General features: G+C 35.9%; 2 protein-coding genes across 2 annotated transcripts; both read left to right on the top strand.

The window, feature by feature from the left end:
- The first annotated feature begins 781 nt into the window (after positions 1-781).
- Positions 782-16127, top strand: LOC25499962 (soyasapogenol B glucuronide galactosyltransferase). Its single transcript, XM_013593747.2, is given in 5 exon segments — positions 782-1150; position 2920; positions 6201-6400; positions 6402-7133; positions 15877-16127. Coding segments are annotated over 5 exon segments (1497 nt in total). The 3' UTR covers positions 16072-16127.
- A 6649-nt stretch (positions 16128-22776) lies between these two features.
- Positions 22777-24527, top strand: LOC11426461 (soyasapogenol B glucuronide galactosyltransferase). The gene has a single exon (XM_003623374.3). It carries the CDS (start codon positions 22826-22828, stop codon positions 24326-24328), a length of 1503 nt encoding a protein of 500 aa, XP_003623422.1. The 5' UTR covers positions 22777-22825; the 3' UTR covers positions 24329-24527.
- The last annotated feature ends 2203 nt before the right edge of the window (positions 24528-26730 follow it).

Raw genomic sequence — 26730 nt, forward strand, 5'->3', positions numbered from 1 at the left:
CTCAAGCCCTTTTGTTTGTATGTGCATCGGCTAACTTATTTTTGTTTTCCTTTGTTTACTATTGTTTGGTTGTAAACTTTTGAGGTTCTTCTTGGGACACCTTGTGCTACTAAGGACTCTCTGCTGTTGTAAATATAATCCATTTTTGTTTGTTAAAAAAAAAGCTTAAAGCTTAGTAAACTTTAACTTGAGAGGTAATTTTATAATATTATATATTTTGAGTTTTTTTTTTTTTTTTTGAAGAAAGATATTTTGAGTTTATTTGTTATCGAGTTCTTACTTTTTTGTTTCATGATTGACAACTCTTGATGTTTCATGTTAATGCATCTTTAGTTTCAAGGGAGGTGTTAGATAATAGATTAGTAGTAGACTTATTTTACTTTAAGGAACGGACTGTTTAACCCACTTTACACTCTTTTGGAGATATTTTTTGTTTTATGTTTTTTATGTTGTTTTGGGACAACGGTGTTTATTCTGCTACAATTACTATTTAATAATCTCTCTTACCCCGTGTAGTTCGTGTCATTATTTCATAATCCTCGTGATAGATAAGGTTAAGCATTGTTTACCCCTTTAGGGCAAACAAAGAGATAATGGTTCATTTGTTTATTTTCGAAACCATTCTATCTGTGTGGGGTATAAATAAAGTGCCCAAATCTTGTGACTATCCCATACTTTCTCTTGAAAAACATTCTATGTCAGTCACAGAAACTAAAATTTAAATATCAATTCTCAAAGGAATAAAAACCACACATCCACCTCATAGATTCCTAACCCAACAATGGAGTCTCAACAATCTCATAACCAACTTCAGATAATTTTTGTTCCATATCCAACTCCTGGCCATATGAATCCAATGATAGCCACAGCAAGACTATTTGCCATGCATGGTGTTAATGTTACCATCATCACTACACATGCCAATGCTTCAACATTTCAAAAAGCCATTGACAGTGACTTCAATTCAGGATACTCCATCAAAACTCAGCTTATTCAGTTCCCGTCATCTCAGGTAGGTCTCCCTGATGGTGTTGAAAACCTCAAAGATGGAACTTCAACAGAAATTATTAGTAAAATTGCCCGTGGAATAGCCATGCTCCAAGATCCGATTGAGGCTAATTTGTTTCAAGAACTTCAACCTGATTGTATTGTTAATATTTAGAACACAGTAGAAAATAGAAAGACAAGTGATATATAATTCTCATTGATCTGTGTGTAAAAGTACATGACAGGTTTATTTATACACTAAAATAAAGAGAAGACTAATCAACATGTATAAATACAATTGAATAGAATACTAATAAGCAGGCTAACTAATAGGTTATAGTTAATGATAATTAAATTAAATATTAACATGTAACATCCCCCCACAAGCTGGACTATGAAGATCACATAGGCTAAGCTTGGAAACCAAGGAATTGAAAGCTGAAGACAGAAGTGGTTTTGTCAACAAATCTGCTATTTGAGAAGAAGATGGCACGGGAAAGAGATGAATGAGACCACTTTGAATTCTTTCGCGCACAACATGACAATCAATCTCAATGTGTTTTGTTCTCTCATGAAATGTTGGATTATGAGCAAGATATATGGCTGATTTATTGTCACAATATACTGAAGCTGGTTGTTGAAAGTTGATATGAAGATCCTTGAACAAATAGGAGAGCCATTGTAATTCACAAGTAAGGCTGGCCAAGGCTCTATACTCAGATTCAGAGCTGGATCTAGAAACAGTTGTTTGCTTCTTAGACTTCCATGAGATGAGGGAAGAGCCAAGAAACACACAAAAACCGGAGACAGATCGTCTAGTAGAGGGACAGCTAGCCCAATCTGAATCAGCAAAACCTGCAAGTTTGACGGGAGATGAAGATGAATAGAATAACCCTTTGGCTGGAGAGTTCTTGAGATACTTCAGAATCTTTGTAGCAGCTTGAAAGTGGACTTCACGGGGCTTGGAAACAAATTGACTAAGTTGTTGAACAGCAAAAGCAATGTCAGGCCGCGTGAGTGTCAAATAGAGAAGTCTACCAATCAAACTTCTGAAGGAGAATTCATCATGATATGGAGGGGAATCAGAATTATGCAACTTTAAGGAGGTATCATAGGGAGTGGAACTAGGCTTAACAGCCATGTGACCACTATCTTCAAGAAGCTCAAGAGTATATTTGCGTTGATTCACCGAAATTCCTTTGTTTGATCTTGCTATTTCCAAGCCAAGAAAAAATCTTAGCTTCCCAAGGTCTTTGATGCGAAATTTTTGATCCAAAAACTGCTTAACATGCTGAATTTCAGCATAATCATTTCCTGATAAAACTATGTCGTCCACATAAACTAATAAGGCAGTAAAATTGGTACCTTTTAGCTTAGTGAACAAAGAAGAATCAGCAACAGAAGGAGTGTATCCGAGAGAAACCAACGCTGCAGAAAGTTTGGCATACCATTGCCTACTAGCTTGCTTCAAGCCATAGAGACTCTTATTTAACCGACAAACTTTAAGATCATTAGAATCTGAATTTTGAAGCTTCAGACCAGGGGGTAACACCATGTAAACTTCTTCATTGAGGTCACCATGGAGAAATGCATTATTGACATCAAGTTGCTCAAGAAACCACCCTTTGATGGCTGCCAAAGAAAGTAATGTTCTAACTGTAGTCATTTTTGCAACCGGTGAAAAAGTATCAAAGTAATCAACTCCTTCCATTTGAGTATAACCCTTTGCAACTAACCGGGCTTTATGCCTTTCAAGAGTACCATCAGAGTGGTATTTAGTTTTGTAAACCCACTTGCATCCAATTGGAACTTTTCCTGGTGGTAAATCAACAATTGACCAAGTATTTGTGGCTGCAAGAGCATGTAACTCAGCTTTCATAGCTTCTTTCCAACATTCAATCTTACAAGCTTGATTATAGGTCTTAGGTTCAGGGTTAGAAGAAACAGTTAGACAAAAATTTTTATATGAAGGAGTGCAATGATCATATGTCAAAACAGAAGAGAGAGGATATGCCGATTTACCTGAGTCAGAGAGTAATTGTGATTCAGAAGAAGTAAGGAGACTGCAGTGATAGTCTTTAAGATATGCCGGTGTTGTTTTAGGTCGTGCAGATCGTCGAATAGGTACATCTGTTGTGGTCTGATCTGGAATAGCTGTTGCAGAAGATGTAGCATTAGGAGGGGTAGAATTATGTGTTGTAGAAGTATTAGAATTATCAAGGTTTTGAGAGAGAGGAAAAGAAGAATTTGGAATAACAGATGATTGGATGGGTTCATGATAGGAAGAAAGATGTGAATTATCAACGGAGACATGAGGTGTAGAGGAATCAGGGGAACATCGTTCATGCAATGTAGAAAATGGAAAAGATGATTCATGAAAGATGACATTTCTTGATAAGAAAAATTCATGTGAATGAAGATCATAAAGAAGGTAACCCTTGGTGCCTTCTCTATATCCAAGAAAAACTGATTTTCTTGCTCTAGAATCAAATTTGGTTCTATGACTTTGGATGGTGGAGGCAAAAGCAAGGCAACCGAAGACTTTTAGGTGAATTAAAGAAGGTTGTTGTTGGTGAAGACATTCATATGGGGATTTATTTTGTAGAAGGGGAGTTGGGATTCGATTAATGATATGGACAACTTGTTGAATTGAAAAATGCCAAAAATTGGTAGGGATATGAGATTGAAAGGAGAGGGCTCGAGCCACATTAAGGATATGTTGATGCTTCCTTTCTACAATACCATTTTGTTGAGGAGTCTCAACACAAGACCTTTGATGAATGATGCCTTTAGAAAGATAAAATGAAGGCATGATGAACTCAAGTCCATTATCACTTCTCAAGCATTTAAGTTTCTTATGGAATTGAGTATCAATGAAAGAAATGAAATTCATGAGATGATTTCTTGTTTCACCTTTACATTTCATAAAAATGACCCATGTAAATCTACTAAAGTCATCAACCAAGGTTAAAAAATATTTAAATCCGAAAACAGAAGGGGTAGCATAGGGTCCCCAAATATCAACATGTAGTATATCAAATATTTGAGTGGAATGAATAAGACTATGAGGAAATGATGTTTTCTTATGTTTTGCATAATGGCATATATCACAAGGAGAGTGGGTACTGGTGTATTTTACAATGGGAAACTGAATGGAAATACATTTGTGTATGGAATCCGAAATGTGACCCAATCTATAATGCCAAACATTTGCAGAATCAGTTGACTTAGACGACAAACTTGGAAAAACAGAATTACAAATTGAAGCAGAAACTAAACCATTATTTTGAGATTTATTTAGCAGTGAAGAATCCAACACATACAGTCCTCCAAACTTCTTAGCTGTACCAATCACTCTCTGATTCAAAATCTGCACAATAGAACATGTATCAATAGAAAACAAGAAACTGGCATTAGAAGTTTTCAAAAATTGAGATATTGAAAATAAATTGATGTTGAAATCAGGAATGTAGTAAACATTATGAAGGATAAGTGAATTGGATAAGGATACTGTGCCTGCTATGGTTGTCACTATTTTATTACCATTTGGTAGTGACATGGAGATAGGTGGAATGTTGTAGAAAGAAGAAAAATTTTGCAAACAGTGAGTGATTTGATCAGTTGCTCCTGAGTCTATGACCCAAAGAGTAGATTTCTTACCGATTATGGGAGTGGATGTGGAAGTATAAGCTGCGGGAAGTGAGATAACTGAATTGACAGCAGGCTGAGGTATAGTAGCATTGGTGTTTGACGTTGAAGCTTGCAAATTTGGATGTTGTAGAAGCTGCAAAATCTGATTATATTGCTCATGGATAGAATTCAGTGAAGGGCTGCTAACAGATCCTTGGTTCTGGACAGCATCAGTATACTTTTGTTCAGAAACCGCAAGATTCGCTGACTTAGGACCTTTGTTTTGATAACCAGGAGGATAGCCATGGAGAAGGAAACAAGTCTCAATTGTATGATTATGTCTTCCACAATGACTACAAGTGCGAGTAATGCCTTGATTCTGTCCTCTTGTTCCATTATAAGATCCTTTACCTCGACCTCTATAGCTAGAAGAACCACCACGAGCAAAACCTTTGTTAGAATTGGTTTGCTGAACTTGATTAACAGCTGATTGTTGATCAACAGGAATTTCACCAAAAACAGGAATATGTGTTTGTCTTTCTTGTTGAAGTACAAGAGAAAAAGTCTTATCCAGTTCAGGCAAAGGATTAATTAGCATAATCTGAGAGCGCACATGTGCATATTGCTCATTCAAACCTTTCAAAAACTTAATTACTTTGTCTTGCTCATTATACTTTTTGAGATCAGAAGCAACACCACAAGTGCAAGGGATGGCACAAGTGCAATCACGAATTGGCCGGAAGTTCTGAATTTCTTCCCACAAAGTGGTTAATTGTGTAAAATAGGAGGAGATATCAAGATTACCTTGTTGAAATTTAGCCAATTCCTCAAGAATATCAGCAACTCTGAAAATATCACCCTGTGCAAAACGGTTCTCCAATCGCTTCCAAACCACGGAGGCTCGATCACACCAAATGATTGATTTCACAATGGTTTCAGAAATACATCGTTGAAGCCAAGACAGAACCATGTTGTTACATCTTAACCATTGTTCATGAAGGAGATCTGAAACAGGAGGAGGATTTAGGGTGCCATCAACAAATTTCAATTTGTTCTTGGAAATTAAGGCGACCCGCATAGATCGCGACCAAGTCTGGTAATTCTTGTTATCCAATGATGGAGTAACAAGAACAAGTGATGGATTTTCATTAGGATGCAAGTAGTAAGGATTTGAAGGATTGGTTGCAAAATCAAAAAAATGGTGGATTCTCCATAGAGATGAAAGAAATCAAATAATCAAGGAATCAAATGAACAGCGGAATGAAAACTGAAAATAAAAAATCAGAAATTGAATAATAAAGAGGATTCTTGAGATGAATCGATCAACAAGAGAAATTGATGAAGAGATTCACAACTGATACCATGTTAATATTTAGAACACAGTAGAAAATAGAAAGACAAGTGATATATAATTCTCATTGATCTGTGTGTAAAAGTACATGACAGGTTTATTTATACACTAAAATAAAGAGAAGACTAATCAACATGTATAAATACAATTGAATAGAATACTAATAAGCAGGCTAACTAATAGGTTATAGTTAATGATAATTAAATTAAATATTAACATGTAACATGTATAGTGACAAATATGATGTTTCCTTGGACGGTCGAAGCAGCTGCAAAACTAGGTATTCCAAGAATTCACTATTACAGCTCAAGCTACTTCTCCAACTGTGCAGAACATTTTATCATGAAGTATAGACCTCATGATAATTTGGTTTCTGATACACAGAAATTTACTGTTCCTGGATTCCCTCATTCAATTGAGATGACTCCTCCTGCAGCTTCCTTTTTGGTTAAGGACAAAGAAACCTGCCACTGCCTATTTTGAAACAATTTTTGAATCAGAGAAAATTAGTTATGGAACACTATACAATAGTTTTCATGAACTGGAAAGTGATTATGAAAAACTTGGAAGCACTACAATGGGGATCAAATCTTGGAGTGTAGGGCCAGTTTCAGCTTGGACCAACAAGAATGATGAAAAAAAGGCCAATAGGGGACACATAGAGGAGCTTGGAAAAGAGGAAGAGTGGCTAAATTGGCTTAACTCAAAGGAAAATGAGTCCGTATTGTATGTAAGTTTTGGAAGTCTAATTAGGCTTGATAATGCTCAGATTGTAGAAATTGCACACGGTCTCGAAAATTCAGGTCATAATTTTATCTGGGTTGTAAGGAAATATGAGAGGGATGAGAGTGAAAACACTTTCCTTCAAGATTTTGAGGAAAGGATGAAAGAAAGCAAAAAGGGCTATATCATATGGAATTGGGCACCACAACTTCTGATATTGGATCATCCTGCAACAGGAGGGATTGTGACTCACTGTGGTTGGAACTCGATTCTTGAAAGCTTGAATGCTGGTTTGCCAATGATCGCATGGCCAATATTTGCTGAGCAATTTTACAATGAAAAGTTGCTTGTTGATGTTTTGAAGATAGGGGTCCCAGTTGGAGCAAAAGTAAACGAGTTCTGGAATAGCACTAGTGAAACCGTAGCGGTGAAGAGGGAAGATGTAACGCCCTAGTTATTTATTTAATTATTTTATTATGTGGAGTATATATATATATATATATATATATATATATATATATATATATATATATATTTATATATGAGGTTTGGTGGTTTATGTGGAGTATATGCATATATTTATATATATATGTGTGTGTTTTTGGGTGATTTATGTGGTGCATTATTTTATAATATGATTTATTTAATAATAATTAGAATAAGTATGAAATAATGATTATTTTGGAGTTTGGGAAATAATAGGAGTTACTAGAAATTATGGGGAGTTAAGTGTAATTAGAAGGGAGTTACCTTTGAGTAGGGAGTTAGGAAATAGAAGTTAGATAGTATTGTACGTGAAAAACTGTTTTACGTGAAACCAAGCCAAGGGAGAGGAAACCAGGAACAAGAGAGAAGAACCAAGGGAATCCATTTTTGCTGTGCATTTTCATTCTGAACTAAGGTAAGGGTGAGGTTTACTTCATTAGTGTAGATTTTAAAGTCTGATTTTGGTTTTAACAGGTTTTGGAGTGAAATTGAAGAATTGGGTATTAATTGAATTTATGGTTTTTGGGGTAGATACTGCTGTTCTGATGTTAGAATTCGGTTTTGGTTGCATAGAAACATTCAATTTTCATCTGTAAACTGATTTGGGGAGTGATTGAAAGGAAAATGGGATTTTTGGGAAAAACTAGTTTTCTGCCCGTACAGAAGTTCATCGCTCGCCTCGCGAGTAGCTGTGCTCGCCATGGCGAGTGAGCAACTTCATAGCTCGCCTCGCAAGCAGTCCAACTCGCCATGGTGAGTAGCCCAGATTAAAACTTGATTTTTGAAAAGTTGTTATAAGATGTTTTGGGGATGGTTTAAGGTACCTAGATGATAATAAAGATGAATGGTGGAAGTTTTAGGTTAAAAAGATGAATAGGGAACTTAGAATTGGGATTTGAGTGAGAAAATGACATTTTTCCCGAGAGCACCTGATTTTCACTCGCCTCGAGTTCGCCTTGAAGTCGCCATGGCGAGCTAGTGTTTTTTGTGAACTCGCCATGGCGAGCAGATGTGCTCGCGAGGCGAGCTGCATAGTTCCTGAGTGTGGTTTTGCTAGCTTTAATAGTGGTGGTTGAATGTTGTTGTATTTGGGCATGGTTATATATAATTATGCATTATATTGGTTGTTTGAACTGCTGGATCGATGATTATTGATGATGGTTGAATGTATGTTATTTATTGAATCATACATATTATTATAGTGGAGTCACATGGAGTTGCATTGCATGGTCAGTTGTATGTAGATATACACAAGTAGGTCCATTGCATATGCATTAAACAGCGGTGAGGGCTTCGGTCCTGGAGTACTAGTTGCTCAACAGCGGTGAGGGCTTCGGTCCTGATGAATGCTTTAACCATTCAAAAGCGGTGAGGGCTTCGGTCCTGTTTGGTACCACATGCATATTGCATTTCATTTAAGAAGTCTAAGATGGTGTCTTAGCAGTGGTCATGTCAATTGCATGAGTCTTGGTTGTTGATTTCAGTTATTAATTGATGGATGATGTTGGTGTTGAATATACATTTATATATGTTCATTGTGATCATGGTGTATTGTTGTTGTTGTTGTTGCTTGTAACTTATATATATATATATATATATGTTTACAAGATGATAAGTTTGTTGATTAGGGTGTTAGATTCAATTGAAGATTTTAATATCTATATTTATTGTTGTGAATCTCACCTCTTCTGCTTGAAAATGTTGCCCTTCCTATGGGTAACTTGCAGGTGATCCTGAGTAGTTGGTGGTGGCTCAAGAGTCGTGTCTAGGGCTCTGATACGTGGGATGAGAACTGTCATTTATATTATTGTTGTTTCTTTTCCTTTCCATGTATCAAATTTTGGAATTGTGATGTGGAGCCTTTACTATCTTTTGAACAATGTTGTTGGATTATGCCAAGGCCTTTAATGCCGTAGGCTGATGTTGGATTGAAAACTATTCCGCTGCTATGTTTCCATTTTTATCAAGTGGTTTAATTAAATAGTTTTATTTTCTATTTAAGAAATTTTGAAATTGCAATGTAGCATACCCGTTTGGTGAAATCCTCTGATGATTATTTGTTATTTAATTTGTTTTGGGTAACGGGGTGTTACAATTTGGTATCAGAGCAGGTTGGTCCGTCCGGCCAAGTAGTAGAGTCGTGTTGAGCCACCTATGATAGAGTGTCAACTTTAATGTTGCTTTTTGTTGTTGTTCTGAGTTGTTGTTTGTCGTGTAGAATCTCGAGATGACTGGAAGTAGTGATGCTGCGCTTGAGGCTGTAGCTCAAGCTGTTCAACAACAACCTAAAGTTGAGACTGGTAACGATGGAACCAGAATGCTAGAGACTTTCTTGAGGAATCATCCACCAACTTTCAAGGGTAGGTATGATCCTGACGGTGCTCAGAAATGGCTGAAGGAGATTGAAAGGATATTCAGGGTCATGTAGTGTTCTGAGGTTCAAAAGGTGCGGTTTGGGACGCACATGCTAGCTGAAGAGGCCGATGATTGGTGGATTAGTCTGTTGCCTGTGTTGGAACAGGATGATGCTGTGGTAACCTGGGCCATGTTCAGGAAGGAGTTTCTGGGCAGGTATTTTCCAGAGGATGTCAGAGGTAAGAAAGAGATTGAATTTCTGGAGTTGAAACAGGGTGACATGTCTGTCACAGAGTATGCTGCAAAGTTTGTGGAGCTTGCCACATTCTACCCTCATTACAGTGCGGAGACAGCTGAGTTCTCCAAGTGTATCAAGTTTGAGAATGGATTGAGGGCTGACATCAAGAGAGCCATTGGATATCAGCAGATCAGAGTCTTCTCTGAGTTGGTTAACAGGTGTAGAATCTATGAAGAAGACACCAAAGCTCATTACAAGATAATGAGTGAGAGGAGGGGTAAGGGATAACAGAATCGTCCTAAGCCTTACAGTGCTCCTGCTGACAAAGGAAAGCAGAAGATGAGTGATGATAGGAGGCCCAAGAGGAGAGATGCTCCGGCTGAGATTGTTTGTTACAAGTGTGGTGAGAAAGGCCACAAGAGTAATGTTTGTGGAAGAGATGATAGGAAGTGCTTCAGGTGTGGTCAGAAGGGTCACAGTTTAGCTGAATGCAAGCGTGGGGACATTGTCTGTTACAATTGCAATGGAGAAGGTCATATTAGTACACAGTGTCCTGAACCGAAGAAGACTAGAACTGGTGGAAAGGTGTTTGCTTTGACTGGTACGCACACTCCTAATGAGGACCGACTCATCAGAGGTACTTGTTTCTTTAATAGTACTCCTTTAATTGCTATTATTGATATTGGTGCTACTCATTGTTTTATTGCTATTGAATGTGCATATAAGTTGGGTTTGGATGTATCTGATATGAAAGGGGAAATGGTTGTTGAAACTCCAGCTAAGGGTTCAGTAACCACTTCTCTTGTTTGTCTGCGGTGTCCTATATCTATGTTTGGTAGAGATTTTGTGATTGATTTAGTTTGTCTGCCGTTGACGGGTATGGATGTTATCTTTGGTATGAATTGGTTAGAGTTTAATCGAGTCCATATCAACTGCTATAATAAGACGGTGCATTTCTCTTCTGCTGAAGAAGAAGGTGAGGTTGAGCTTCTGTCTACAAAACAGATGAAACAGTTTGAACGTGATGGAATTCTGATGTATTCTCTAATGGCACAATTGTCGTTAGAAAATCAAGCTGTGATTGATGGGTTACCTGTAGTGAATGAATTTCCGGAAGTGTTTCCTGATGAGATTCCTGATGTGCCACCAGAAAGGGAGGTTGAATTTTCAATTGACCTTGTTCCAGGAACTAAGCCGGTGTCGATGGCACCGTACCGTATGTCAGCTTCTGAGTTAGCTGAGTTGAAGAAACAGTTGGAGGACCTGTTAGATAAGAAGTTTGTAAGACCCAGTGTTTCACCTTGGGGAGCACCGGTGTTGTTGGTCAAGAAGAAGGATGGTAGTATGAGATTGTGTATATATTACCGTCAGTTGAACAAAGTTACGATCAAGAACAGGTATCCGCTTCCTAGAATTGACGACTTGATGGATCAGTTGGTTGGTGCTAAGATTTTCAGTAAGATTGATTTGAGGTCTGGTTATCATCAGATAAAGGTGAAGGATGAAGATATGCAGAAGACGGCCTTTAGGACACATTATGGTCATTACGAGTACAAAGTGATGCCTTTCGGTGTTACTAACGCGCCTGGTGTTTTTATGGAGTACATGAATCGAATCTTCCATGCTTTTCTGGATAAGTTTCTTGTGGTGTTTATTGACGATATTTTAATCTATTCCAAGAATGAGGAGGAGCATGCAGAGCATCTGAGAATTGTGTTGCAAGTGTTGAAGGAAAAGAGGTTGTATGCAAAGTTGTCGAAATGTGAGTTCTGGTTAAGTGAAGTGAGCTTTCTGGGTCACATTATTTTTGGTAGTGATATTGCAGTGGATCCTTCAAAGGTTGATGCGGTATCACAGTGGGAGACTCTGAAGTCGGTAACTGAGATCAGAAGTTTTCTGGGTTTGGCTGGTTATTACCGCAGGTTCATAGAAGGGTTTTCGAAATTGGCTCTTCCGTCGACACAGTTGACCTGTAAGGGTAAGTCTTTTGTGTGGGATGCTCAGTGTGAGCGTAGTTTCAATGAGTTGAAGCGAAGATTGACAATTGCTCCTGTTTTGATTTTGCCTAAACCAGAAGAACCGTTTGTTGTGTACTGTGATGCATCTAAGCTGGGCTTAGGTGGTGTTCTGATGCAAGATGGTAAGGTGGTAGCGTATGCTTCTAGGCAGTTGCGTGTTCATGAGAAGAATTATCCTACACATGACCTGGAGTTAGCTGCGGTGGTTTTTGTTTTGAAAATTTGGAGGCATTATTTGTACGGTTCCAGATTTGAGGTGTTCAGATTTGAGGTGTTCAGTGATCATAAAAGTCTGAAGTATTTATTTGACCAGAAGGAACTGAACATGAGGCAGAGGAGATGGTTAGAGTTACTGAAGGATTATGATTTTGGCTTGAATTACCATCCGGGTAAAGCCAATGTTGTGGCTGATGCTTTGAGCAGGAAAACTTTGCACATGTCTGCTTTGATGGTGAAGGAATTTGAATTGCTAGAACATTTCAGAGACATGAGTCTTGTCTGTGAATTGTCATTCCAGAGTATACATTTGGGAATGTTGAAAATTGATAGTGACTTCTTGAACAGTATCCGAGAAGCTCAGAAAGTGGATTTGAAGTTTGTTGATTTGATGACTTCAGGTAATGACACTGAGGATAGTGATTTTAAGGTTGATGATCAGGGTGTGCTGAGGTTCAGAGGTAAAGTTTGTATTCCTGATAATGAAGAGTTGAAGAAGTTGATTCTTGAGGAGAGTCACAAGAGTAGGTTGAGTATTCACCCGGGGGCTACTAAAATGTACCATGATTTGAAGAAACTGTTTTGGTGGTCCGGTTTGAAAAGAGATGTTGCTCAGTTCGTTTATGCCTGTTTGATCTGTCAGAAGTCCAAGGTTGAGCATCAGAAGCCTGCGGGGTTGTTGACACCGTTAGATGTACCGGAGTGGAAGTGGGATAGTATCTCTATGGATTTTGTGACGAGTTTACCGAACACTCCGAGGGGGCATGACGCTATTTGGGTTGTTGTCGACCGGTTGACAAAGTCGGCACACTTCATTCCTATCAATATCAATTATCCGGTAGCGCAGTTAGCAGAAATTTATATTCACAGTGTAGTGAAACTTCATGGTGTTCCGGCGAGTATTGTGTCGGATAGAGATCCGAGGTTCACTTCTAGGTTCTGGAAGCGTTTACAGGACGCCTTGGGTTCGAAGTTGAGGTTGAGTTCGGCTTATCATCCTCAAACAGATGGTCAGTCGGAGAGGACGATTCAATCATTGGAAGATTTGTTGAGAGTGTGTGTGCTTGAACAAGGTGGAGCTTGGGACAGTCACTTGCCTTTGATTGAGTTTACTTATAACAACAGCTATCACTCGAGTATTGGTATGGCACCGTTCGAAGCCTTGTATGGTCGGAGGTGTAGGACTCCTTTATGCTGGTTTGAGTCGGGTGAAAGTGTTGTGTTGGGACCGGATTTGGTTCATGAGACTACTGAGAAAGTCAGGTTGATAAGAGAAAGGATGAAAGCTTCGCAGAGTCGACAGAAGAGTTACCATGACAAGCGAAGGAAGGAGCTTGAGTTTCAGGAGGGTGATCATGTTTTTCTGAGGGTCACTCCTTTGACGGGTGTTGGTCGTGCTCTGAAGTCGAGAAAGTTGACTCCTAAGTTCATTGGTCCGTATCAGATTTCAGATAGAGTTGGTTTGCCACCACATCTTTCGAACTTGCACGATGTGTTTCATGTTTCTCAGCTTCGGAAGTATGTTGCGGATCCTTCTCATGTGATTCCAAGGGATGATGTGCAGGTTAGGGACAACCTGACTGTGGAGACTATGCTGTTGAGGATTGATGACAGAAAGGTGAAGTCCTTGAGAGGTAAAGAGATACCTCTTGTGAGAGTCGTTTGGGGTGGAGCGACTGATGAAAGTTTGACTTGGGAGCTGGAGAGTAAGATGCGGGAGTCGTATCCGGAGTTGTTTGCTTGAGGTAAGATTTCGAGGACGAAATTCTGTAATTTGGGGAGAGTTGTAACGCCCTAGTTATTTATTTAATTATTTTATTATGTGGAGTGTATATATATATATATATATGAGGTTTGGTGGTTTATGTGGAGTATATGCATATATTTATATATATGTGTGTGTTTTTGGGTGATTTATGTGGTGCATTATTTTATAATATGATTTATTTAATAATAATTAGAATAAGTATGAAATAATGATTATTTTGGAGTTTGGGAAATAATAGGAGTTATTAGAAATTATGGGGAGTTAAGTGTAATTAGAAGGGAGTTACCTTTGAGTGGGGAGTTAGGAAATAGAAGTTAGATAGTATTGTACGTGAAAAACTGTTTTACGTGAAATCAAGCCAAGGGAGAGGAAACCAGGAACAAGAGAGAAGAACCAAGGGAATCCATTTTTGCTGTGCATTTTCATTCTGAACTAAGGTAAGGGTGAGGTTTACTTCATTAGTGTAGATTTTAAAGTCTGATTTTGGTTTTAACAGGTTTTGGAGTGAAATTGAAGAATTGGGTATTAATTGAATTTATGGTTTTTGGGGTAGATACTGCTGTTCTGATGTTAGAATTCAGTTTTGGTTGCATAGAAACATTCAATTCTCATCTGTAAACTGATTTGGGGAGTGATTGGAAGGAAAATGGGATTTTTGGGAAAACCAGTTTTCTGCCCGTACAGAAGTTCATCGCTCGCCTCGCGAGTAGCTGTGCTCGCCATGGCGAGTGAGCAACTTCATAGCTCGCCTCGCGAGCAGTCCAACTCGCCATGGCGAGTAGCCCAGATTAAAACTTGATTTTTGAAAAGTTGTTATAAGATGTTTTGGGGATGGTTTAAGGTACCTAGATGATAATAAAGATGAATGGTGGAAGTTTTAGGTTAAAAAGATGAATAGGGAACTTATAATTGGGATTTGAGTGAGAAAATGGCTTTTCCCGAGAGCACCTGATTTTCACTCGCCTCGAGTTCGCCTTGAACTCGCCATGGCGAGCTAGTGTTTTTGTGAACTCGCCATGGCGAGCAGATGTGCTCGCGAGGCGAGCTGCACAGTTCCTGAGTGTGGTTTTGCTAGCTTGAATAGTGGTGGTTGTATGTTGTTGTATTTGGGCATGGTTATATATAATTATGCATTATTTTGGTTGTTTGAACTGCTGGATCGATGATTATTGATGATGGTTGAATGTATGTTATTTATTGAATCATACATATTATTATAGTGGAGTCACATGTTGTTGCATTGCATGGTCAGTTGTATGTAGATATCCACAAGTAGGTCCATTGCATATGCATAAAACAGCGGTGAGGGCTTCGGTCCTGGAGTACTAGTTGCTCAACAGCGGTGAGGGCTTCGGTCGTGATGAATGCTTTAACCATTCAAAAGCGGTGAGGGCTTCGGTCCTGTTTGGTACCACATGCATATTGCATTTCATTTAAGAAGTCTAAGATGGTGTCTTAGCAGTGGTCATGTCAATTGCATGAATCTTGGTTGTTGATTTCAGTTATTAATTGATGGATGATGTTGGTGTTGAATATACATTTATATATGTTCATTGTGATCATGGTGTATTGTTGTTGTTGTTGCTGCTTGTAACTTATATATATATATATATATATATATATATATATATATATATATATATATGTTTACAAGATGATAAGTTTGTTGATTAGGGTGTTAGATTCAATTGAAGATTTTAATATCTATATTTATTGTTGTGAATCTCACCCCTTCTACTTGAAAATGTTGCCCTTCCTATGGGTAACTTGCAGGTGATCCTGAGTAGTTGGTGGTGGTGTCATTTATATTATTGTTGTTTCTTTTCCTTTCCATGTATCAAATTTTGGAATTGTGATGTGGAGCCTTTACTATCTTTTGAACAATGTTGTTGGATTATGCCAAGGCCTTTAATGCCGTAGGCTGATGTTGGATTGAAAACTATTCCGCTGCTATGTTTCCATTTTTATCAAGTGGTTTAATTAAATAGTTTTATTTTCTATTTAAGAAATTTTGAAATTGCAATGTAGCATACCTGTTTGGTGAAATACTCTGATGATTATTTGTTATTTAATTTGTTTTGAGTAACGGGGTGTTACAGAAGAGATAGCGAAGGCCGTAGAGATTTTAATGGGAAGTGGCCAAGAGAGCAAAGAAATGATGATGAGAGCAAAGAAACTTGGTGAGGCTGCCAAGAGGATTATAGAGGAACGTGGACATTCTTACAACAACTTGATTCAGTTGATTGATGAGCTGAAATCATTGAAGAAATCTAAAGCACTTGGTGAGAAAGCAGATTAGATAAGTCAAATGAAGGAGTAATGTTTGATGCTTCAGGAGGTGTATCTGATGAAGGCTTTCAATAAGATGAAAGAACATCCAATTTTTTTTCCTGCTTTTGTTTAGCTTTTATCTGGAGTCCAATAAAGAACATCCAATCATTCTTGTGCCTTGCAATGATGATAAAGGACGTTAGTTTTTAATTTTACTAAGTAATTATCATATTAAGCTCTGGCTTTAAATGAGCCCCCACAAGTGGCAGTGGGATTGGTACCTTTAGATTAGTCGGTTCTTAGATTGGATATCGAGTTTTTAGAAGAAAAAAAAATCATATTAAGCTAAGAAAATAATGTCATGAGCCTTGTATTATACTTCATTCTCGTATTGGTTCATCGCTACAAATATTTTAGTGTTTCATCGGTACAAAGTGCATAGGAGCAACAACTCAACAAATGTCATTATTGCTTCTAAATCTTACGCTACAATGGTTGTAAACTGATGAATCGTAAATATTCCCTAGCTGCCATTGATCCAATAGTTCACTATGAAACACCGATATAAACATGAATAACGGGACATGACACTGATAAATCGACATTGATAATATATTAAGAATATCCTTTGGCCTTTACCATATCCATATCCCATATACATTTCTACCTTAATTAGTAGTAGTAAAGCCGGGGTTCGAACCCCGGACACTCCACTTCTCCACAATTAAATTGTGTGAGCTCTAACTAGTAGGCTACTTGACAAAAAAAAAATAAAAAAAAAATGAACTAAGATATTCCAAAGTGATCCAGTAATACTAAAAAGAAACCATGCTAGAATTTTCACTTCTATATAAGCTACAAAAGCATCAGAGTTTGCATTTTTCCAATTTTCACACAGCACACTTGTATCAAAAGCTCGATCGTCACACACTTTTTGGTCATGATGCAATTGCAATCTTACCAACAATCTGTAAAAGGGAAATAACACGTGATCGTTGTGTAATAGTCACATTTTAAGGTTTATAATCCCCAAATTTATCCTAAACTCAATAGCTTTATCTTCATCTATGTTTGATTCATCATTGAAAAGAAGACAAAAGTCATTGCGGTGCTGAGTCTCTGCTGGTTACTGCTTGGAGTGATGAGAACCCACGTAGGAAATTGCGTGGTTGTGGTCGCTAGTATGATGATAACGTAACATGCATGAGACAAAAGAAAAACTTTTAATCTGTGTGCAGGTGATTGTTTTCTTTTTCCATCGTTTTGTCAATAGTAGCAACCTAAATGATAAATTTATTGCAACCTAATATGCTTTTGAAAGCTAGCATTTAGGTAGTTACGTTAATCTATGATTTATTTTTTGTTATTAGAACTCAACGTTCAAATAAATAGATGTGAGAAAAGAAATGAAACGTGTTCATGAATTTACTAACCATTTTGGAAAATTAATATGTAGATATGTACAATTTGCTAATAATATTCTTTATCTTATTTATTTATTCGATACTGCACTTGAGTCTACTTGCTCTTTTACTCATCCATTTGAGTTTTCCTGCTCTTTTTTTTTAACAATGTATGTTCTCATTTCTATTATTATTTATCTTTGCTTGCAATATATGCTTTTGTTATTCAGCTTGAGAGTTTCTTTTGTTGCTTCATATATATATATATATATATATATATATTATGATTATGTTGATTTTTTCATCTGTAATCACCAATGAATTTCTCTGTCCCTGCAGAATTAAATGAGACAATGGCTTGCATAACTTCTTCACTATGGTTTGGAGCTTATCAGGTTATCCTCTGTAACTTTAGGTTTGTGAATCAAGTAGAAAGGATACACATATCATCTAAATTAAGCATCAATTATTTTTTAGTAGTATATGAAGTTTATTTTTCTAGAAAATACCAATGCTCTTAAACCAAATAGGTGTTTATGTGTCAATTCCTTTATGTAAATTATATTTCTTGAAGAATGATATTTGTACAACTATTTTTTTGACAACTTTTAGACAACTTTCTCTCTCATATTCACATTATATTCTTACTCTCCCTCTTTTTTTTTTTTTTTTTTTTTTCTCTCCATCGTTTTTCACCAATAAAAAAAGAGAAAAATGAGGTTGTCGTAAAAGTTGTTAGTTGTCATACCCCAATTTTTGACCCAAGATGCCATTGACACGTGTCCTTTAACCCCGACTGATGTCAGCCTTTTCATTAAAAATTTCGACAGGAAAGTATTTTAAAATACCTCATATTTTGGTTCCGAGTCGGGCCCTCTTCTCTCAATTTTCAATTTTTTATTCAAATTTTATGTTTCCATCTTTTTATTTAGAATCCTTTTTTTTATTAACTTTAAATTCATTTTTTTTAATCTTTATTTTATCTCATTTATATTCATTTTTAGTCCTTTTATTTTATTTTTAATATCCAAAGAAAAAACTAAAATGCTGTCCGATAATATCCAAATAAACAGTACAAAGCCTCATGCTTCCTCTCCAAGCCACAAAACGGCTTCCTCTCCAAGCCACAAAAACAGCCTGTCATGTTCCTCTCCAAGCAACAAAATTGTCTTAATCACAAGCTCTATAAATATAACATTACAGGCACAACCACAAAGGGACAGAATTTCAATTGCAAAACCTGCAAATCACATAACACAACAATCGTTTTCTGAATCAACACAACACAATTTTTCATCATCATTTCCGCACAATGTTTTAACCAAGAACCAGCAACCAAAATCCAACACCAAACCACCACAACCATCGAACCAAGATCCAAAGTAAAAGAGGTATAAAGATTTTTCTTTTTCTTTCTAGATCTAGGATAAACAGTGTTTGTTTTAGAAGTTTTGAACCTAGAATAAAAAAGAGAAGAAGAAGAGGTCTTTAAAAACGTTTTTTTTTTAAAAAAAGGGGAGTTTTTTTTTACCGGCGCGGTGGCGCCGCCGCGACAACTCGCCGGCCACCGCGCCGGAAACTAAGTTTCACGGTGGTGTTCTTCAACACTCACCGGAAACTTCATCAAAAAAAAAGAAAGAAGGAGAAGATAAGAAGAGAGAGAAGAGAGAATACGTGAAAGAAAAAGAGAGTGAAGAGAGAGAAGAGAAAAAAAGAAATGAAGGAAAAAGAGAGAAATGGGTATTTATACCCCTTTTATTTGGCAGATTAAATCAAGGCCGTTGATCAAATCAACGGCCGAGATTCGATCTCTGAGGTCCAGCCTTGTTCTTGGCCCATCTTTTTCGTTTTATTTTCTGCACCCTCCTTTACTGCTCACACACACCCCAGCATCTCATTTTTCTAATTTCTTTTTCATGCATTTTAATTCTCGCTCTATCTGTTAATCCAGAGTGCTCTGGTCCTCAGTTAACTGTTAATATTATAATTATTCTCCAGAACAATCTGGTCCTTAATAATTAAATTAATCCAGAGTGCTCTGGTCCAAAATTAACTTAATATTATATTTTTGTTTAATTTAATTATTCTCCAGAACAATCTGGTCCTTGTTAATTAAATTAATTCAGAGTGCTCTGGTCCTAAGTTAATTGTTAATATTATATTTTTGTTCTCCAGAGTGTTCTGGTCCTATATATATTAAATACTATTTATCTTGTTGAACTAACGTAAACTAACAATCTTTTCTTCACACCCACACACTTTTATTTTCATTGCTCTGTTAGTTTAATTTTCATTTACTATTCAAAAACAACAAAAACATTCAAATATCAAAAATCACAAAAAACATTTTCATAACAAACCCTGACTTTCAATCAAGTGATCGTTATTTTTATTTTCTTTCTTAATCAAATTTCAAATCAATTCTAATTTTACTTCAAGTCTATTTCTTTCAATATAAAAAACACAAACAAATTCCAATTTGCCACTTGGCTTTTTAGTTTAACTTTTTTTCAAAAACTAATAAAAAACACAAAACAAATCAAACGTCAATTTCTACCCCGAACTACGAGGTTTTGATCCCTCACGGGTACGTAGGCAGAGGACCTTGTCCTTCCAAATCAATTAAAAAAACAATTTTCTTTTTTTCTTTTCAACTTTCAACAAAAAAACATTTTTCTTTTTTCTCTTCAATTAAAATCAATTTTCTTTTCTTTTTTTCAACTCATCATTCAATTCCATTTTCATCTCTTTAAAAGCAAGCAAGTTTAAGCACAAAAAGTTAAATAAAATCAAGAGGTTCTCGTAGAGTACTACGAATATTTAGGGTGCTAATACCTTCCCTAAATATAACCAACCCCCGAACCCTAAATCTTTTCAAGATGGGTGGTTTGGAACATTTTCCCCTAAAAAAAATTTGTTCAGTCGTGAGATAAAAAGCGAGTCAAAAGCTAATCAAATGGCCTTGACCTCCGAAAAATGGCGCGACATTAGTAAATGATTGTTCAATATCATTGCTCTTCTAAATTGTATTTCTTGCAAGATCTTTGAATTTTTCATTTTCCTTTTCATTCCAAAATTGCTAGAAGACATGGACTTAAGAGGTAGAAAAAGAGAGAAAATTTAAAGCACCAAAGACTTCTAAAACGAGACTTGCTTTTGATTGATATAGACTGTCAATAATTTTTATACATTGGTGTGTGCCTTTGTATAACTTTTGCGCCACAATTATGGAGCGGAATTCTTCGCATAAACCATTTATGTGGACTACATGTAAACATGAAATTTATATTGCTAATATTGTGTATAATTCTTCCTATTTCATGTCATTTGCAATTTTATTTTTCTTTTGGGGAAAATTGTTCAAATGTAATGTTGATCGAGGAATAAGACAAAGGTACTTCATCTGTTCAATTTGTTTGGATTGTTTATTCGACTTAACCATTTGTTTTAACTATTTCTTTGGCTAAATTGCACTTTTGGCAGCCTAAGTTTGAAAATGTTGCGATTTTGACCCTCTATTAAAAAAAATGGAAATTTTGGCTCCCATGTTTAGGGAAATATGCTTTTTTGACCCCTAACATAAGGGAAATATGATCTTTTGACCCCTTATCTTCTCAAAAAGTTGCGATTATGGCCCCTGTTTTGGGACACGAGACATCTTCTCTGCAATTTTGGAACAAAAGGGGCCGAAATTGCCATTTTTTTAATAGGCGGCCAAAATTACAACATTTATAAACTTAGGAGGCGAAAAGTGTAGTTTAGTTTTTTTTTTTTTTTTTTTTTCTTTCTTCAATGAAAGTTGAATGATTTTGAGTTTTGTTGCCAATTTAAAGACAAAAAGTACTTCCTTTTTGGAAGCAAAATTTGTGAACAAACCACACTTTCCAAGCTTTGTGCTTCTTATCAAGTTGACTTATTTGGAGGTCTTTGCCACTTATGTTTATATTCTGTGTTGGAGTGACTTTTCTTTCATTTATCATTCTGTAAGTATAAGTTTATTGTCTTTTTATATTGATTACTTTTTCTAGAAAAAATAACATGTTAAATAGGACCCCTAAAAAAACATGTCTGGGTTTTCACAAGGTTCACCGTAGGTTACAGTTTCTAGAGTTACTTCATTAGAAAGGTTGAGGATATTGATAACCAATGAAGTGGTTAATATATTAATATAAAGGGAAATATGGTTTATTGAGAAGTATTTCTTAATTTATGATAACTAATTATGTATGTAAATTTTCCAAAAATATGAATGTGTTGGGTCACGCCCACATTTGTCTAGAGTAACCACACAAGTGTGTAAGAGAGTGACCAAACTTTAATCCAAAATTTTAAGGTAACGAGTTTATGAGTTCTCTTACTTACATCGTTCAACCTCCGATTTTTTAAATAATGTGAAATTTTTAACTGACACTGAAAAATGTTAATGTTAATACATTTTCATCATATGACTTATTTGACATCGTTTTTTTTTACGGTATAATTTATTTGTGTATTTTATAGTTGCTAGAACTCGTGCGTAGCACGGGTCAAAATAAACTGGATAACAATCTGGTGTGGCTATAGCCACACTTAGTCATACGATGGGTCCGCCCCTGCAATCATAAGGAAGAAACAATTCATCAGTTTTTGGGCAAAATAAAGCTACTATCATTTTGATGGCTAAGACAAAACATGTAAATCTTGCTTTTAGGTTATCATAATCGGTGTTCTATTTTGGTGCATCTTATGTTAGGTAGAATGTTTTTTAGAGCCCGTTTGTTATAACTTTTTTTAAGAATTTATTTATTTTTATTTTAAAATAATCACTTTTAAGAGTATTGCATCCATTTATTACAACTTTTTACAAAAATCAGAATCTAAAAATAGCTTCGAATGAGAAGTTGTTAAGAGTTGCTGCTTCTCAAAAAATAGATTTTTGTTAGAGGAGAGAGAAAATACAAGTTAAAAGATTGAATTGATTTTTAACAAAAAAATCCCTATATAGATGTATCTAAACAAACGAAATTGTTTTTTTGTTAAAAAAAAAAGTGGTTTTTTGCGCTAAACAAACACAAAATAGATTCTGATTTTTTATAAAATCTCTAAAAATTAATCTCTAAATAATTTTATATGAAAACTATTTTTATTTTAATCCATAACAAAACAGGTCCTTAATTTGTAATATATATTCAATTTTGGCTTCTTAAAAAAAAAATTGCGGAAAAGAAATATTCACATTTTGGTACCAAGGAAAAATGTTTTGTGCTGGTATTGCTTCATTCATGATACTCGTGGGTCTCGCCTCTAACGAGACAAATACTTATTATACACTATTAAATATCAATTCTGCTAGTAATAGAACCAAGCAACAATTTGCTAAAAATAAAAAAACAAGCAACAATGGAGTCTCAATCTCTGCAATTCCATAACCAACTTCATGTTGTTTTTCTTTCATATCCAAGTCCTGGCCATATGAATCCTATGATTGACACAGCAAGACTATTTGCCATGCATGGTGTTAATGTTACCATCATCACTACACATGCTAATGCCTCAACATTCCAAAAAGCCATAGACAGTGACACCAGTTTAGGATACTCCATTAAAACTCAACTTATTCAGTTCCCTTCAGCTCAAGTTGGTCTCCCTGATGGTGTTGAAAACATGAAAGATGGAACTTCAACAGAAATTATTGGTAAAATCGGCCTTGGAATATCAATGCTTCAAGATCCAACTGAGGCTTTGTTTCAAGACCTTCAACCTGATTGTATAGTGACAGATATGATGCTTCCTTGGACGGTCGAAGCAGCTGCAAAACTAGGTATTCCAAGAATTCATTATAACAGCTCAAGCTACTTCTCCAACTGTGCAGAACATTTTATCATGAAGTATAGACCAAATGATAATTTAGTTTCTGATACACAGAAATTTACAATTCCTGGTTTGCCTCATACAATTGAGATGACTCCTCTGCAGCTTCCTTTTTGGATAAGGTCACAGAGTTTTGCCACTGCCTATTTTGAAGCAATTTATGAATCACAGAAAAGAAGTTATGGAACACTATGCAATAGTTTTCATGAACTGGAAAGTGATTATGAAAACATTTGTAACACTACCTTGGGGATCAAATCTTGGAGTGTAGGACCAGTTTCATCATGGGCTAACAAGGATGATGAAAACAAGGGGAATAGGGGACACATAGAGGAGCTTGGAAAAGAGGCAGACTGGTTAAATTGGCTTAACTCAAAGCAAAATGAGTCCGTACTGTATGTAAGTTTTGGAAGTCTAACTAGGCTTGATAATGCTCAGATTGTAGAAATTGCACACGGTCTCGAAAATTCAGGTCATAATTTTATATGGGTTGTAAGGAAAAAGGAGAGCGATGAGAGTGAAAACAATTTCCTTCAAGATTTTGAGGAAAGGATGAAAGAAAGAAAAAAGGGCTATATCATATGGAATTGGGCACCACAGCTCCTTATATTGGATCACCCTGCCATAGGAGGAATTGTGACTCATTGTGGTTGGAACTCAACTCTCGAAAGCTTAAATGCTGGTTTGCCAATGATTACATGGCCAAGGTTTGGCGATCAATTTTACAATGAAAAGTTGCTCGTTGATGTTTTGAAGATAGGGGTTTCAGTAGGAGCAAAAGAAAACAAGATGCGGACTAGCACTGAAAGTAAAGACGTAGTGGTGAAAAGGGAAGAGATAGCGAAGGCTGTAGAGATTTTGATGGGAAGCGGCCAAGAGAGCAAAGAAATGAGGATGAGAGCAAAAAAGCTTGGTGAGGCTGCCAAGAGGACTATTGAGGAAGGTGGAGATTCTTACAACAACTTGATTCAATTGATTGATGAGCTGAAATCATTGAAGAAATCTAAAGCACTTGGTGAGAAAGCAGATTAGATAAGTCAAATGAAGGAGTAATGTTTGATGCTTCAGGAGGTGTATTTGATGAAGGCTTTTAATAAGATGAAAGAACATCCAATTTTTTTCTTGCTTTTGTTTGCTTTTATCTAGAGTCCAATAAAGAACATCCAATCATTTTTGTGCATTGCAATGATGATAAAGGACGTTAGTTTTTAATTTTACTAAGTAATATTCATATTAGTTGCTTTGGCTTTAAATGGGGCCCTCACAAGTGGGCAGTAGAATTAGTCGGGTCTTGAATTAGATATCAAGTTTAAAAAAATAAAAATAAAAATTCATATTAAGCGAAGAAAATAATGTCATGATGAATTAAATTTCCTTTCCTACTCTGGTTTGCCTTGTAATACTTGATTTTCGTATTGATTCATCACTAAAAATACTTTAGTGTTTCATCAACTCAACAAATGTCATTATTGCTTTTTTTTTTTTGTCAAGTAGTCTAGTGACTAAAGCTAACACAATTTAATTGTGGAGAAGTAGGGTGTTCGGGGTTCGAACCTCGGCCCCTTTATGCATTTGTATTTGAAACCAACACTCAGCACCACCACCTATATGTATATGAACTGTATCATTAAGAATTTATTCAACAATTAATCTACCTACAGAGAACTTAAGTAAACACGACAGTTGTTATTATCCTATATCTTGCTTAAGCTTAAGTTGTGATCGAAGGAATATGAATTGTTTCTATATTGAGATCACAAAGTAATTAGATATTGATGTTGCATATTTATAGGAACCAAAGGATCCTACGAATGAATTAACAGTAACACAAACCAACAAGAAGAAGTAACAGATATTAAGGAAAATAGGTTGCTTTATTGATATGAATGAAAATAGTAAACTAGAGGAAGAAAGAGTTTCTCTAACTACTCCCAGAGCAAAGCTCATAGAGGAATCCTACTCTGGCCCTAAACAAAACTCAATCCGTCATACTCTAAACTCCTAAAAATTCCACTTTATATACAAATAAAGAGAACATTCTAATATTTAACTCTAATGGGCCTCTTATTATTAAATCCTAATCCTAACAGGCCACTTACTAATAATCTACTTAAATCTAACTAACTAACTACTAATTACTTAAAACACCACCTTATTGGATCCTAACACATATTCCATTATAAGTTTTTTCTTGACCACCTAAAATCTATCATAAGTACAAAGCAAATAGGGAGTTGAGATCACATGTGTGAGTTGTGACCAGATAAATGTATTCTAGCATTTTGCAAAATTTGAGCATCATCATTTTACATTTAATTTAACAATTGATTTCATTTCCCTCCATTTATACTCAAATTTAAAGAATAATTAAACAAAAACTTTCATTTAATTTAAGGGGAATGAGAAGGTGGGTGGGATTATGAAATAACGATGAGAGAAAACGTGTCACGTAAGTTCTTTTCAATAACGAATACAATTAAATTGTATCTTGGAAAAGGAAAGCACGTCAAAATAAAATAAAATATTAATCACAATCGACAATAATAATTTGACATTTTATTTAGATATGTGTTGATTTAAACTTAAATTTAAAATTATTGGATCCATATTCAATATCTAAAGTTAAAAAATTCAAAATTCAATGAAAAAGAAGTAAAAAACAAATAAATCAACCCGCAGGAAAGGCCATATGAAAAACGCAGGAATATCCTCAGCAAAATAAAAGTTTCCCGCCAATTTTCCTACGGTACTTGGATTCGTAGGAAACTTCGGATTACCCTAAGCAAAATCCTCAGGTATTCCTGCGGATTAAATTGCGTATGAAACTCCGCATGAAAATTAAGAGTTTCTACTGTGTACCTTAATTAGTAGTAGTAAAAGTGAACGAAGGTATTCCAAAGTGATCCAGTACTACTAAAAAGAAATCATGCTAGAATTTTCACATAGCACACCTGTATCAAAAGCTCGACCGTCACACACTTTTTGGTCATAATGCAATTTCAATCTTACTAACAAATTGTAAACGGGAAGTAATACGTTTTGTGCAACAACCACATCTTAAGGTTTATAATCCCAAATTTTATCTCAAATTCAATAGCTTCATCTTCATCTATGTTTGATTCATCATTGAAAAGAAGACAAAAGTCATTGTGGTGCTGATTCTACGTTGGTTACTGCTTGAACCGATGAGAACCCACTTAGGAGACTGCATGGTAGTACGAGAACTGTTAAGAGGAAAGATGCATTGAAAAAGGGAGAAATACAGTTAAGTGTTCCGTCAACGGGCTGAAACTCTTGTACCAACTAAAATGGAAAAGAACACAAAAAATGGCAGTTTGGATTATTTATACTTCAAAAAATTCTTTAGTTAACTCCAACTTGACATTCTTTTAAGAAAATGATGATATGTTTATATTAGTTCACCATAAATATGA

This window comes from Medicago truncatula, chromosome 7 (assembly GCF_003473485.1).
Source record: "Medicago truncatula cultivar Jemalong A17 chromosome 7, MtrunA17r5.0-ANR, whole genome shotgun sequence".
In the NCBI taxonomy this organism is placed as follows: Eukaryota; Viridiplantae; Streptophyta; class Magnoliopsida; order Fabales; family Fabaceae; genus Medicago; species Medicago truncatula.

Excerpts from the sequence above, each read along its gene's own strand:
- LOC11426461 (XM_003623374.3), top strand. The coding sequence starts at position 22,826 with ATGGAGTCTCAATCTCTGCAATTCCATAACCAACTTCATGTTGTTTTT.